The 14,588-nt window shown below is 41.0% G+C and overlaps 1 protein-coding gene across 1 annotated transcript in view; it reads right to left on the bottom strand.

Annotated features, from left to right (window-relative positions):
• Nucleotides 1–14,588, bottom strand: part of FREM1 (FRAS1 related extracellular matrix 1) — a 273,665-nt gene that overhangs the window by 140,238 nt on the left and 118,839 nt on the right. The window contains exons 5-6 of the mRNA XM_055578036.1: nt 9,612–10,117; nt 2,047–2,141 (exon numbers count right to left, since the gene is read on the bottom strand). Coding sequence (XP_055434011.1) covers nt 2,047–2,141; nt 9,612–9,848 — 332 coding nt within the window. The 5' untranslated portion in view covers nt 9,849–10,117. The remainder of the gene's footprint in view (nt 1–2,046; nt 2,142–9,611; nt 10,118–14,588) is intronic.

Raw genomic sequence — 14,588 nt, 5'->3', positions numbered from 1 at the left:
ATTCAGTCTTCACAGGAATCTATGGTAGTGTTGTTGACTCCATTTTACAGAGGAGGAAACTGAGGCTTAGAGAGGTCAAGTAGCTTACCAAAAGGGCTAGAGATGAGGTAAGAGGGCAATAAACATGCTCTCTGCTTTTCTGCCTCCAATTCCTCTGAATGGTTCTACTTTAAATCCTCAAGACCAAGAACATTGACAGGTCCTCTAACTCTGCATTTCATCTGTGCGGCTCCACCCACCTCATCCTTTAGAAACTCAAAGAAATGGGAACAGCCAGAATTCATCAACAAGCTCTCTGAAGCTAATTAGTTTGTTAACTTTAAAGTCTTAGGAAGATCAAACAGCCCTATATGCTGATTGCCTAGTTCCCAAGGAATCCTTGGGAGCCATCTCATTTTCTGAGCACAGCATTTGCTTCATGCCTCTCTTCTGGCTTGTCATTTTGCATCACAATTATCTAGCCATCTTTTGTATCAGGCCCTGAAACCCAGCCCATTTATCCTCATTCTTTTGTTTCCTAAGCCTACCTAGCATGAGCCTGACCTATGGTGGGTGATCAGGATAATTCACTTTCTGCTACAAAATTCTAGACTAGTATTCCTCTAGTACTTAAGGCAAATTCATGCTGCTGTATTTTAGTCAAATACTCTTAAAGTGACAAAAGCCAAGTAAAAAACTATATAAGGCCTACTCCACCTACACTGGATTTTCAGCTGCTTCTATGAAGTGAGCAATAACATAACCATGAGCTTAAGTTTTAAATTAACTTTTTATTTAGATATAATTCACATAATCCTAAAATTTACCTTCTTAAAGTTTACAGTTCAGTGTTTCTAGTATTTTCAGAAGGCTATGCAACCATCCTGCTCTCTAATTCCAGAACACTTTTATCACCTCCCCCCATAAAAATCCACACCCATGAGCAGTCACTCCCCATTCACTCCACCTCCAAAAGCTGGCAACTGCAATCTACTTTCTGCCTTTCTGAATTTGCCTTTTCTGGACATATCATATAACTGAAATTATACAATGTGTAACCTTGACTTCTTTCACTTAGCATAATATTTTCAAGGCTCATCTGTGTTATAGCATATAACAGTACTTCATCCCTTTTGTGGCTAAATAATATTTCACTGTATAAATATACCACACCTTGTTTACTCATTCATCAGACTGATTATTTCAACTTTTTGACATGTACAAAAAATGCTGTAGTGAACATTTGTGTAAATTTTTTGTGAACATATGTTTTAATTTCTCTTGTACATATATGTATCTAGGAGTAGAACTGCTGGGTCATATGGTCACTTTGTCCAACACCATAATTGATTGTTTTAAACCTTTTAAAAATATAATATGTTTAAAAATAGAAGAAGATATTGCACTTCTTAAAACTAAGCAGTTGATAATCAAAATGAAGAATTTCATTCACTTTTGGAATATATTTTCTTTCTAATTCTCATTAAAAATTTGTAGGTTGTAATCTCCATTTTTCTGAGAAGGCAATGACACCCCACTCCAGTACTCTTGCCTGGAAAATCCCATGGACGGAGGAGCCTGGAAGGCTGCAGTCCATGGAGTCGCTGAGTGTCGGACACGACTGAGGGACTTCACTTTCACTTTTCACTTTCATGCATTGGAGAAGGAAATGGCAACCCACTCCAGTGTTCTTGCCTGGAGAATCCCAGGGACGGGGGAGCCTGGTGGGCTGCCATCTATGGGGTCGCACAGAGTCGGACACGACTGAAGCGACTTAGCAGCAGCAATCTCCATTTTTAATCGTAAATGGAGAGTTGAATGACCAGAGATACCTGTACAAGAACTCTAAAGGGAAACAAGAGAAGGCTAATAATTTGCCATAGAAAAGCCCCAAGGAAGAGGATATAAATAAAAGTAACTGAAAGGTTGCTACAATTCTTGCCTCATCCATTCAGGTCTCCAGTTCCTACTACTAATTACTTACTTGTTTGAAATCTTATCCAAAGAAACAGAAGCACACAAAATGGTTATCTGACAAAGAATGAAGAACACTCCTGTGCCACTTACCTGTAAAGTCTAAGTTTCACTGTGTCTTCATCAAGAATTGGGCAACCGTTATGAGTATATTTTACTTCATTGGGAAGGAAATGGCAGTCAAAGACCTAGTTCATGAGAAGAAAGGGATATATATGTGAAAATCATTGGTACACTTTTTAGTTTTTCCAGCAGTATAGTATGGCCTGGAGAAATTATGTTCTCTTAGCATTATATATGTGTATGTATGTTTTGTTGTGTAGGATCTTAATTCCCTGAACAGGGATAGAACCTATACCCCTAGCAGTGGAAGCAGAGTCCTGACCACTAGACCACCAGAGAATTCCCTATATGTGTGTGTTTTAACTACCAACACCTCTACCCAGCCCCATGTCCATGACCATCCTGCTTATATAGCTGTTGTCTGTTTTGAGAATATCTAAATTAGAAAAGTCTGGTTCTTTGGAAGGAATGATGCTAAAGCTGAAACTCCAGTACTTTGGCCACCTCATGCAAAGAGTTGACTCATTGGAAAAGACTCTAATGCTGGGAGGGATTGGGGGCAGGAGGAGAAGGGGACGACAGAGGATGAGATGGCTGGAATCACTGACTCCTCGGTTCACCACCAAGGGTCAAACGAGGCATGCTCACACACCCACATGGGGTGCACAGCACGGCAACGGCACAGCCCTCCCCACTGCGGGGAGGGCCACTCGTGGGGCACACGCCGAGAAGGCGAAGCGAGAGCATCTGCTGTGTCAGAAGACCAACGGCCCCACTGACACCCCGAGGTGTCACTGGAGTTGGGTGAACTCCGGGAGTTGGTTATGGACTGGGAGGCCTGGCGTGCTGCAATTCATGGGGTCGCAAAGAGTCGGACACGACTGAACGACTGAACTCAACTAAACTGAAGCAGATAAATTAAGCAGTGATGATCTCTAAATAATTATCTTTTTATAGTATATTTAAAATATGGTTCCATTTTTCAAAACATTATTTTCCAACACCTTTCAGGGGTTTATAGCATTAAGGAGGTATACCTGTATGTACACAGAAAAAGACATGTCTTAACCCACATACCAACATGCTCTATTAGCTCTGTGTGTATTTTTTCTTCTCCTTTTATTGCTTTCCTTTCCAAATAGTGTTTTTATATTTAAAGATGAAGCTGCTCACTATGGACACTATTGTGTTTGATCAAAGCCAAATAAGACCCACAGTGGTTTCTCATTTACTTGCAAAAGACTGTGGTTACTAGTTATGTAATAATAGAAATGACTCATGAGACAAACAGCAACGTCAAGGCCATTTTCTCTCTTCATGCAGAATTATAATTAACTGTACCACCTAACTCAGAACTATGAAGGAAATTGCTAATTGTTATATGCTGGGGTCATATTTTTTAAAAGAATTTTCTCTTCCAATCACACCATAACACTCATTCTGTACAGTCTGACTTTGTAGAGTACTAAGAAATACTCTCGAGGTATTTACATGTCATCACTGCTGAGTTCATGCTGCTTAGCCTGTACCTAAGTACAGCCTCACACATTTACAGAAAACATAATTCTTTCTGACTCTACTCTAATCAGAAGACCTCTTCTTTATCTTCTTTCTTACTGTCAGAAAAAGGAAGCAAAGACGTCTGTAGAAGAGGAGATCATTTATTTGCATTCCTGTTCTACACACATCTTCGCTTCTTCTTTTTAATTGACAACAAGGAAGGAGATAAAGGAAAGACCTTCCCCATATCATTGACAAATAGTCGTAGTAATAAAGAGACAATCTGCTTTGTTAAAAGAAACATCTGTTTTTTGTTTCATAATATGTTTTCCTTTTATAAAAGGCGACAACCATAATTGTCCATAAATTTACTAACCAAAACAAAGGAGAGCTAAATCCTTTTCTAATTACTGTCTAGCTTTGTTTTTTTCCACTCCAACTGCTTTTCAATTACAATTTATAATTAAATTGTCACACATTCCTCACTCATTACTCACTTTAATGATAGTAAACTGGTTCAAACGAGAGATATTTTCTTACCACTATATTTCCTATTTGAAAGAGCTGTGGTGCTTTTCCACCCAGGAAATTTCTTGCTTTGGGACAGGTGTGAGCAATGCTGTGTGGGGGTAAGTCTTGTCCTAAAACATGAGGAAAACATATCGCCATCGACCTTCTCTAATTGACTATATCAAGAGGGTTATCTAGACAGAAGGTACTGGTGTGCGCCAAGCGAATCCCTTTCCAAATATCCAATAGGAAAATGAACCTGTTGGTCCTAAGACAAACTTCAGTAATGAAATGAAAACACTAATTGAACAGATGTTAAACAAAACATTTTCTGTGCAAATCACATGAAACTGTTCATTACACAGCAGGGTGTTGTTAATACAGTCATCTCACTAGGAATGGGCCCACATAAGCTTGCTTTCACCTCACTAGTAAGCTCTATTGAAGAGTAATGCTTACATTGTGTGTTTGTGTGTGTGTGCACTTGCACGCATGCATGCACATGGTTATGCTTAATTTCAAAAACTCCATAAGACATAAATCCCTAGGGAGAACTGCATTTGCCAGGATTAAAAACAGGCACGTATTCCTCAAAAAAGCACTTTTTACTTACGAATCTTGGTTTTGCTCAAATTATCACAATAAAAAAATAGGAAGATCACCTGGTGATCTGAGAAAGTTTTTCCAGATAGACAAATTTCTTGACAGTACAAAGCTCTAATATTTGTCCAGTAGGTAATGAAACTCCACATTTTAAGAAAATAAATATATTTACTTCGTGTGTGCATGTTCAATAGTGTCTGAGTCTTTGTGATCCCATGGACTATAGCCCACCAGGCTCCTCTGTCCATGGAATTTTCCAGGTTAAGAAGACTGAAGTGGGTTGCCATTTCCTACTCCAGGGAATCTTCCTGATCCAAGGATCGGACCTACATCTCTTGAGTCTTCAGTCCTGCATTGGCAGGTGGATTGTTAGATGAGAAAAATTCGTTTGAGATGTCAGAGGTACCTCTGGGTATGCATACACTGAAGCATGATCCTTTAATGAGCCACAGCACACTAGGGGACCCTCTGGGGATGTATGGAGCCCTGTTCCTTTGCCTTGCAACCTTGACTTTCCTAAACCAGACAGCTATATTGTTTTTGTTCCACATCATCTTTCTAGTAATGGATTTTTGCCCTAAAATCAGAGAAAGTTTGAAAAGGAGATGACTTAGAGATCTCCTACAATCCTTGATTCTTGTGACCAAATAAATGTTTGCTTACTTCTGGTCACATGGATCCCTTTTTGCTCTCCAGGGCCTCAGAACTGGCCAAATGATGAGGACCATTAAAATATCACTAAAAATTATGACTTTTTCATTATTCTCATAGAAAGTGCTATATGTGTTTAGAAGTCATAGGCTATTTGGAATGGAGAGAGGGACAGGATATCCACAAAGGTTTAAGTCACAGTAGATTCTCCCCAAAATGCTTTCTAAGGAGGGAGAATCTGGGGAATAATAGGGTGTTGTTTTTGCATGCTTGAGGCCAGAGCTTAATATCTCTGCACTACAGGGGGAATTTTTCCTCTCTTCTTCCCTCACAAAATAGTCAGCTTTACTTCTAAATAAATGTTGAACAATTTTTTTAAAAATGTATTGATTGGAAGTATTATCAAATTATCAGTCTTTATGAGGCATCCACTTTTTTCCATACAGCCCTGAGTCCCTGCTCTATCAGGGACCCCAGTCATGTAGGATTAGGGTCATATTTTGCTGCCCCCCAAAACCCCAAGGTTTTGCTTTTGATCCCAGTGCCTGTAGTGAGGGATCCACTGCCTGCTATTGAGCCTATTCATGTTCACCAACTTATCACATTTAGTGCATCAGGGCTCCAGGCACGAGCCATCTCAGGCCTCTACCTTTCCCCTAATTTAAGACGTCAACCAAACACACCTTCCAGCAGAAGTTATATGTTGGGAGAAAGTGGGGAGATGTTGCAATTACTACACCCTTGGGAATACAAGTGTGACCTGGGGCCATTAGCACAAACTGACCCTGTTTAGATGCCCATCTGAAGCTCACTGACTGATAAAAGAAAAAGCTCATGGGAAACTGGAAGGAGGCCTTTAGTTACAATATCATAAGCAATACTCCCAACATGAGAGCTCTCCATAGAATTCTGATGTGTTTCAGAATCAGATATAACCATAGGAGGTAAGTGGAATATCTAGAGATGTCAATTTGAGCTCGTATGTATCAGTCTTTTTTTAAAGATTTTTTGGGGGTGAGTGTGGACCATTGTTAAAGCCTTTATTGAATTTGTTGCAATATTGCTTCTGCTTTTTATGTTCTAGTTTTTGGGGCATGAGGCATGTGGGATGCAGGCTCTTAGCTCACTGACTGGGAATCAAACCCACACTCCTTTTTTGTTTTTCTTTTTTCAATTTATTTATTTATTTTAATTGGCTAATTACTTTACAATATTGTAGTGGTTTTTGCCATACATTGACATGAATCAGCCTTGGGTGTACATGTGTTCCCCATCCAGAAGCCCCCTCCCACCTTCTTCCCGATCCCATCCCTCAGGGTCATCCCAGTGCACCAGCTCTGAGCAACCTGTCTCATGGATCGAACCTGGACTGGTGATCTATGTCACATATGATAATATACATGTTTCAATGCTATTCTTTCAAATCATCCCACCCTTGCCTTCTCCCACAGAGTCCAGAAGACTATTCTTTATATCTGTGTCTCTTTGGCTGTCTCGCATATAGAGTCATCATTGCCACCTTTCTAAATTCCATATATATGCATTAATATACTGTACTGGTGTTTTTCTTTCTGACTTACTTCACACTGTATAATAGGCTCCAGTTTCATCCACCTCATTAGAACTGATTCAAATGCATTCCATTTAATGGCTGAGTAATATTCTATTGTGTATATGTACCACTGCTTTCTTATCCATTCGTTTGCTGATGGACATCTAGGTTGCTTCCATGTCTTAGCTATTGTAAACAGTGCTGCAATGAACATTGGTGTACACGTGTCTCTTTCAGTTCTGGTTTCCTTGGTGGGTATGCCCAACAGTGGTATGGCTGTGTCATATGGCAGTTCTATGTCCAGTCTTTTAAGGAATCTCCACACTGTTCTCCACAGTGGCTGTACTAGTTTGCATTCCCATCAACAGTGTTAGAGGGTTCCCTTTTCTCCACACCCTCTCCAGCATTTATTGTTTGTAGACTTTTTGATAGCAGCCATTCTGACCAGTGTGAGATGGTACCTCATTGTGGTTTTGATTTGCATTTCTCTGATAATGAGTGATGTTGAGCATCTTTTCATGTGTTTGTTAGCCATCTGTATGTCTTCTTTGGAGAAATGTCTGTTTAGTTCTTTGGCCATTTTTTGATTGGGTCATTTATTTTTCTGGAATTGAGTTGCAGGAGCTGCTTGTATATTTTTGAGATTAATTCTTTGTCAGTTGCTTTGTTTGCTATTATTTTCTCCCACTCTGAAGGCTGTCTTTTCACCTTGCTTATACTTTCCTTCATTGTGCAAAAACTTTTAATTTTAATTAGGTCCCATTTGTTTATTTTTGCTTTTAATTCCATTACTCTGAGAGGTGGGTCATAGAGGATCCTGCTGTGATTTATGTCAGACAGTGTTTTGCCTATTTTTCCTCTAGGAGTTTTATAGTTTCTGGTCTTATATTTAGATCTTTAATCCATTTTGAGTTTATTTTTGTGTATGGTGTTAGAAAGTGTTCTAGTTTCATTCTTTTACAAGGGGTTGACCAGTTTTCCCAGCACCACTTGTTAAAGAGATCGTCTTTTCTCCATTGTATATTCTTGCCTCTTTTGTCAAAGGTAAGGTGTCCATAGATGTGTGGATTTATCTCTGGGCTTTCTATTTTGTTCCACTGATCTATATTTCTGTCTTTGTGCCAGTACCATACTGTCTTAATGACTGTGGCTTTGTAGTAGAGGCTGAAGCCAGGCAGGTTGATTCCTCCAGTTCCATTCTTCTTTCTCAAGATTGCTTTGACTATTCAAGGTTTTTTGTATTTCCATACAAATTGTGAAATTATTTGTTCTAGTTCTCTGAAAAATACCATTGGTAGCTTGATAGGGATTGTATTGAATCTATAGATTGCTTTGGATAGTATACTCGTTTTCACTATATTGATTCTTCTGATCTATGAACATGGTATATTTCTACATCTATTTGTGTCATCTTTGATTTCTTTCATCAGTCAAACCCACACTGTTTGCACTGGAAGTGAATCTTTACCACTGAGCCACCAAGGAAGTCCCCTATCTCTGTCTCTTTAGTTCTTCTTTACAACATCTATTATCACTTTTGAATAAGCTGATGGATTTTTTATTTTTAGCTAAATAGAAAGAACATTAATGCTCACAGTTCAGCATATAGAAATGATGTATTTTGCCAGAAGAAGTAGTCACATCCAGTGTTAAATATTCTCAAAACTGTTTGCATTGAGAGGAAAGTTAAACCACAGCAAAAACAAGTAATAAGACTAGAAGTGATATTCTACTGTGTATAGAGAAAAACTTTTACTTTAAACAAATATTTGATAATTCGGGCTTTCCTAAACCCAGTGAATTAGAGGATAACTCTTTACCCTACAAAAAGATTCAGCACAGAATACCCTTAAATGACAAGGTCTCCAAGGCCATGATTAAACAGAAAAAAATGTATGTGGACATTTTTGAAGAACAGTGACTATTTAAAGTATCTTCATATCTCTTTTCCAGATCTCTTCCATTACTCAAGGGAATGTTTGAGTGATGGTGATAGATAAAAAATGTCTTCATGTTTTATTTTTCTATTCTGCAGTACAAGTGTGTCCTAAAATTGTCCTGGAACCCTGACATCTTATCCAAAAGCACCTTGACTGGCCAGGGTGAGATAATCTGGGGCAGTAATAGTCCCATAGAGATTGACCATATCACACTACACAGGAGACTGCCCACTCCAACCCTTGGAAGGCTGGCCCTGTTTTCATTTTCTCTCTCTCTGTCCCCATTTTCCTCTGTTTCCCCCCTAAGTTTCTCAGAGAGTGCTGATGTACCTAAAATGAGTGGTATTTGATTCCCTCACCGTAGTAAGATTTACATGCATTATCTTCAATACAGAGGATAAATTGGAAAGACTTGTCAATTTGTGTATTTTTCATTTAAAAATCCATCCATCCATTAGTTTGAACCAGCCTTCCACCACAGGTATTAACATAAACAGGAGTAACTCCTGTTGGTTTTGTAATTCACAGTCAGCCAAGAACATTCAAAAATAATATCAAACCATTACCTGGTACACCTGAAACTAATGTTGTATGTCAATTATACCTCAAAAAAATTTTAACAGGTTTCACCTTGCATAGAAAAAACAATGCAGTATTATGCCCACCAGTTGCAACTCCACCATTTCAAATCTGAACTTCTTAACAACATTCACCTCTGGTAGCTTGAAGGAAGACCTTTTATCTTTCTCTCTCTCTCCTCTCTGCCCTCCCTCCCTAACATTCTCACACACTCAGATTCATACACAACTACTAGATAGCAAATCTCAGATATGACCTACCTGTGGAGTGAGTTTCCCAACCCTCTGGGTTATTGGCTCATTCATCACGACTTCCACTTTGCAGGCATCTTTCTCTTTGGGGATGGTGAACTTCAGGTCATCTTGAGACAGGAAGGCGGAACTGCCCTTCATCACCCTGACCCCTTGGTTAACATGGACAAAGGTGGGGCTGGCCCAGCCTGGGAGCAGCAGCAGCAGGAGCAGGGCACCAAGCCCACCCCAGCTTGGAGAGCTCATGCCAACAGGGGCCAAGTCGTTTCCGTTCACCAGGGAAATCCCTTCAACAAAGGAGGGCTTCTCAGCTTCCTCCAGGGGTGTCAGCTCATAGTCCAAGGGGCAGGGAGAAGGGTCCTGACAACGTGCCCCAAGATCTTAACATGTCCCTTTCATTTCAAGCTCAGACAAGGAGGTCTTTCAGGCAGTCCCAGAGCTTTTAATAAAACTCGCTGATCACTTCTGACAACGCCAGCAAGATTAATGTATACCTCCCAAGTGCTTTTTTAATCCTGCAAAGGGGACAAGGGGTTGGAGGAAAGTGAGAGAGAAACCAAAAGTTTATGTGACTGATTCAAAAGACCCCCACCGTCAAAGGAATCTGTCAACCAGCCTATAATTTCAGCTAAATTAAAAACAAATAAACTAAGTTGACCTCCAGGCCCATGTGAAAAGCAATGCAGTCATTTCATTCCCCGGCGGTAACTCCTGCTTCCGGACTCCGCGGGTCCCCACCAGGATGTCAGCTGTGTGGTCTTACAGGAGCCAGCCTGCCTCAGTGCCAAGGGCGGCACTTGCTCCCCCTGCTTTCAGAGAAAGCTGTCAAACTCTGCTTCTGTTTCCTCACTTGATGGATGAGGACTGTAACCAAATTTGTGCAAGAGAGCTGATAGAATTATTTGCCCACTGTTTGAAAACATGATTATTTCTGAATCAGTGCTACCCACTGTTTTTAAAAAGGCTTAATAATTTGTCACCTGTGCACACTTTGCCAGGCAATGAAGACACCTAAGAAATGCTTGAGTGGAAATTGGCGAAAAGATATATTTTTCTAAGTGAATATTTAGGGTTTTGTTCTAGGTGTAACAAGCACTAGGAATTGAGTAACATAGCTTCACTATACACAGCTAATGACACGGCAGATGTACATGCATTTATACATCATCTACAATGCTAATTACATAGAAAGTACTAAATTTGCACAAGTGGAATCCTCTTTTCTATTTTAACCACTTAGAATTTCATGATTTTTTTTCTCTGTGTTCTGTAAGAACAGAAATGATTTTAACCCAAAGTAAATGGTATTGAAACATATCTTTAACTCCAATATATGATTAGGTGAACAAAGGGTAGTTCATTATGCCCATAGAAAGGTCTTACACTTTAATACTTTTAATGATTTCTGTACATGGAAATAAATGTCGAAAGGTATAGACAGAAAGGCCTGTCCTGTCCACTGCGAGGACATTAATGGAAGGCTCATTCTCTTGTCATTGTCTTAAGCCTTTGCTTTTGAGGGAGTGCCTGATCTGTGTCACCTGACACCAGGGGTTACATGCTTCACAGAGCAGCCTGTTTTCTATTTGGTTGGTCCCAAAATAAAACAGTACCACCCTCCCACTGACCATCTTGTACACTCTCAGGCTGAATTAGGTTGGCTTGTTTGGGCAAGAATGCAAACTGTTTCGGAGAAGGCAATGGCACCCCACTCCAGTACTCTTGCCTGGAAGATCCCCTGGACAGGGGAGCCTGGTAGGCTGCAGTCCATGGGGTCGCTAGAGTCAGACATGACTGAGCAACTTCATTTTCACTTTTCACTTTCATGCATTGGAGAAGGAAATGGCAACCCACTCCAGTGTTCTTGCCTGGAGAATCCCAGGGACGCGAGAGCCTGGTGGGCTGCCGTCTATGGGGTCACACAGAGTCGGACACGACTGAAGTGACTTAGCAGCAGCAGCAGCAGCAAACTGTTTGTTGAACTTTCACAACTTGTTTCCATTAACCCCTGACATCTAAGGGCATTCAAAAAAGCAGTGCATTCAGAGAGAAAGAGCTAGCAGGGTGGGTAGGTGTCTCCCCAGACTGAGAGACAAAAGAAAAAAAACTTGGCTTTCTGAGATTGAAATTAATTAAATCAACCTATAAAGGATACAAGGACTCTATACTCTCAGACACTCTTCTCCCTTCTCATCTCCCTTCCTTCCTGTTTCTCCGTAGACTCTCTGGCTTTTTCATGTTGGGAACCTCCAGGTCTAGTCCTGTTTTCTGTCTATTCTCAATTCCCTAGCAACCTCATTCCTTGGCTTTAAATACCACTTATTTTAAATGTGGTTAATGAGTCCTATATTTATATCTCTCACCTTCTCCCTTAATTCTAGATCATACATGCAACTATTTGATATCTCCCTGTGGGTGGATGTGAACACACCCCAAGGGGTGCTAGTGGTAAAGAACCTGCCTGCCAATGCAGGAGACCTAAGAGACACAGGTTTGATCTCTGGGTCAAGAAGATCCCCTGGAGAAGGACACCGCAACCTGTGGATGTGTAACAGGCAGCTCAGTATTTTGTTTTTGTTGCTGTAGCCAAAATTGAGCTCTTGATCTCCTCTCCCTGGGTCTTCTTTATCTCAGTAAACACAACTTCAGGTTTTCATGTGTTCTCTTCTTTGCCTCACACATCTAAGTAAACAAGCAAATAAAATTGTTTGTTCATTGTGGTGGACAGACCTTAGGGTGACCTCCAATAATTCCAGCCTCCTAGTACACAGAAGTTCCCTCCCTCCCCAGAACTAATGATACATCCAACCAACCAAATAAAAAAAAGGTGATGGGATGTCATTCTCATGACTAAGACTCTCTTAGCCAGTGGGCTAGAGGCTGAACTTAAAGAAGCATGCCCCTAGGAGTTCTGCTGTCACAAAGCAATGAACTCTGCCAACAACCTAAATGAGCTTGGGAGAAGGTTCTTCCTGACTCAAGCCTCCGAATAAGAAGGGACCCCCATGGACACCTTGATTTCAGTGTGATGACAACCTGAAGCAGAGAACCAGGATAAGCCATGCCTGGACTCTGACCAGTGAAAACTGTGAGATAATCAATTGTGTTGTTTTCAACCACTGTTTGTAGTAATGCATTAGTACAGCATTATAAATTTAATGTTCACCTTTTTCCAAAACGTATTAAGAATCCAAATACTTCTCACTGTTGCTACCACACTGGTCCAAGCCTCCACCAATTCTGCTGGACTGCAGGAGCATCCTACCGGACCTCCCTGCTTCTCCTCTTGCCTCCCCTTTAGGCATGTCTCAGCATGGCAGCCAAGGTTCCTATTAGGTGTTACTTATATCACATCCCTTCTCTGCCCTAGGCCTCCAACGTCTTCTCATATTAGTGTGAACGCTGAAGACCTTGTGATGGCCAGTAAGGTATTTTACCAGGTAATCTGTTTTCCCCCTTACCTCTCTCATCTCCTGTTTGTCTTCCCTTTGCTCACCCTTCTCCAGCCACACTAGCATCTTTGCTTTTTTTTTCAAACAAACCAAAATCAACCTTGCCATTTGCGGTTCCCTCTGGCACAAACATTCTTCCCCTAGACATCCCTCTTTCTACCTCACCCCTTTCAAATTTTACATCAAATGTGACCTTGACGCTGTGGCCACACCTATCTCATTAAAATTATGATGCTTTCATCCCCAGATCCTTTCCCTGAGCAGTGATAACCAACTAACATAATACATTTGCTTATTTATATTGTTCATTTCTACTTCCTTCATGAAGGTAAAAGCTTCATTTTTATTCATGGGTTTATCTTTATGCTTCTCTCCCTTTTGTTGCCCAGATTGAGAAGGCTGCCTTGCACATAAGAAACAGAACCACACCTCAGGCTACTAGAGCAGAGAGCCAGAAGGAGTGTGGGTGTTCGGGGTATTTGCAAGGCAAAGTCTCCATACCAGCCTATTCTTCCAGAATTTTACTTGACAGGGAATGTGAACTACTTTCCGGTTTAAGCCACTGTTGGGTGAGTGAGTGAGTGAAAGTTGCTCAGTCATGTCCAACTCTCTGAGAACCCATGGATAGTCCATGGACTTCTCCAGGCCAGAATACTGGAGTGGGAAGCAGTTCCCTTCTCGGGGGATCTTCCCAATCCAGGGATCGAAGCCAGGTCTCCTGCACTGCACGCAGATTTTCTACCAGCTAAGCCACCAGGGAAGCCCAGCTCAGCTGGTAAAGAATCCACATGCAATCCAGGAGACCCTGGTTCAATTCCTGGGTCTGGAAGATCCGTTAGAGTGGGTAACATATCACTTCTCTAGCAGATCTTCCAGACCCAGGAATTGAACCAGGGTCTCCTGGATTGCATGTGGATTCTTTACCAGCTGAGCTACCCACTTTTATTTGGGGTTTATTTCATTATTTGTGACTGAACTTTTACAGTTAATAACCACCTTATTCTTCAAGTTTTTCTATTATAATAATTTCATTTAGTCACTAATCAGCTAAATATTATAACTTCTTACCTAACAGCATATGGGGCAATAACTCATTCTCTAACTATATCATCAGTTCAGTTCAGTTCAGTTGCTCAGTAGTGTCTGACTCTTTGCAACCCCATGAATCACAGCACACTAGGTCTCCCTGTCCATCACCAACTCCCAGAGTTCACTCAAACTCACGTCCATCGAGTCGGTGATGCCATCCAGCCATCTCATCCTCTGTCGTCCCCTTCTCCTCCTGCCCCCAATCCCTCCCAGCATCAGAGTCTTTTCCAGTGAGTCAGCTCTTCGCATGAGGTGGCCAAAGGACTGGAGTTTCAGCTTTAGCATCATTCCTTCCAAAGAAATCCCAGGGCTGATCTCCTTCAGAATGGACTGGTTGGATCTTCTTGCCGTCCAAGGGACTCTCAAGAGTCTTCTCCAACACCACAGTTGAAAAGCATCAATTCTTCGGCACTCAGCTTTCTTCATAGTCCAACTCTCTCATCCA

The sequence above is a fragment of the Bubalus kerabau genome, chromosome 4, assembly GCF_029407905.1.
Source record: "Bubalus kerabau isolate K-KA32 ecotype Philippines breed swamp buffalo chromosome 4, PCC_UOA_SB_1v2, whole genome shotgun sequence".
Lineage (NCBI taxonomy): Eukaryota > Metazoa > Chordata > Mammalia > Artiodactyla > Bovidae > Bubalus > Bubalus kerabau.
This window is presented reverse-complemented; position numbering and strand designations above follow the sequence as displayed.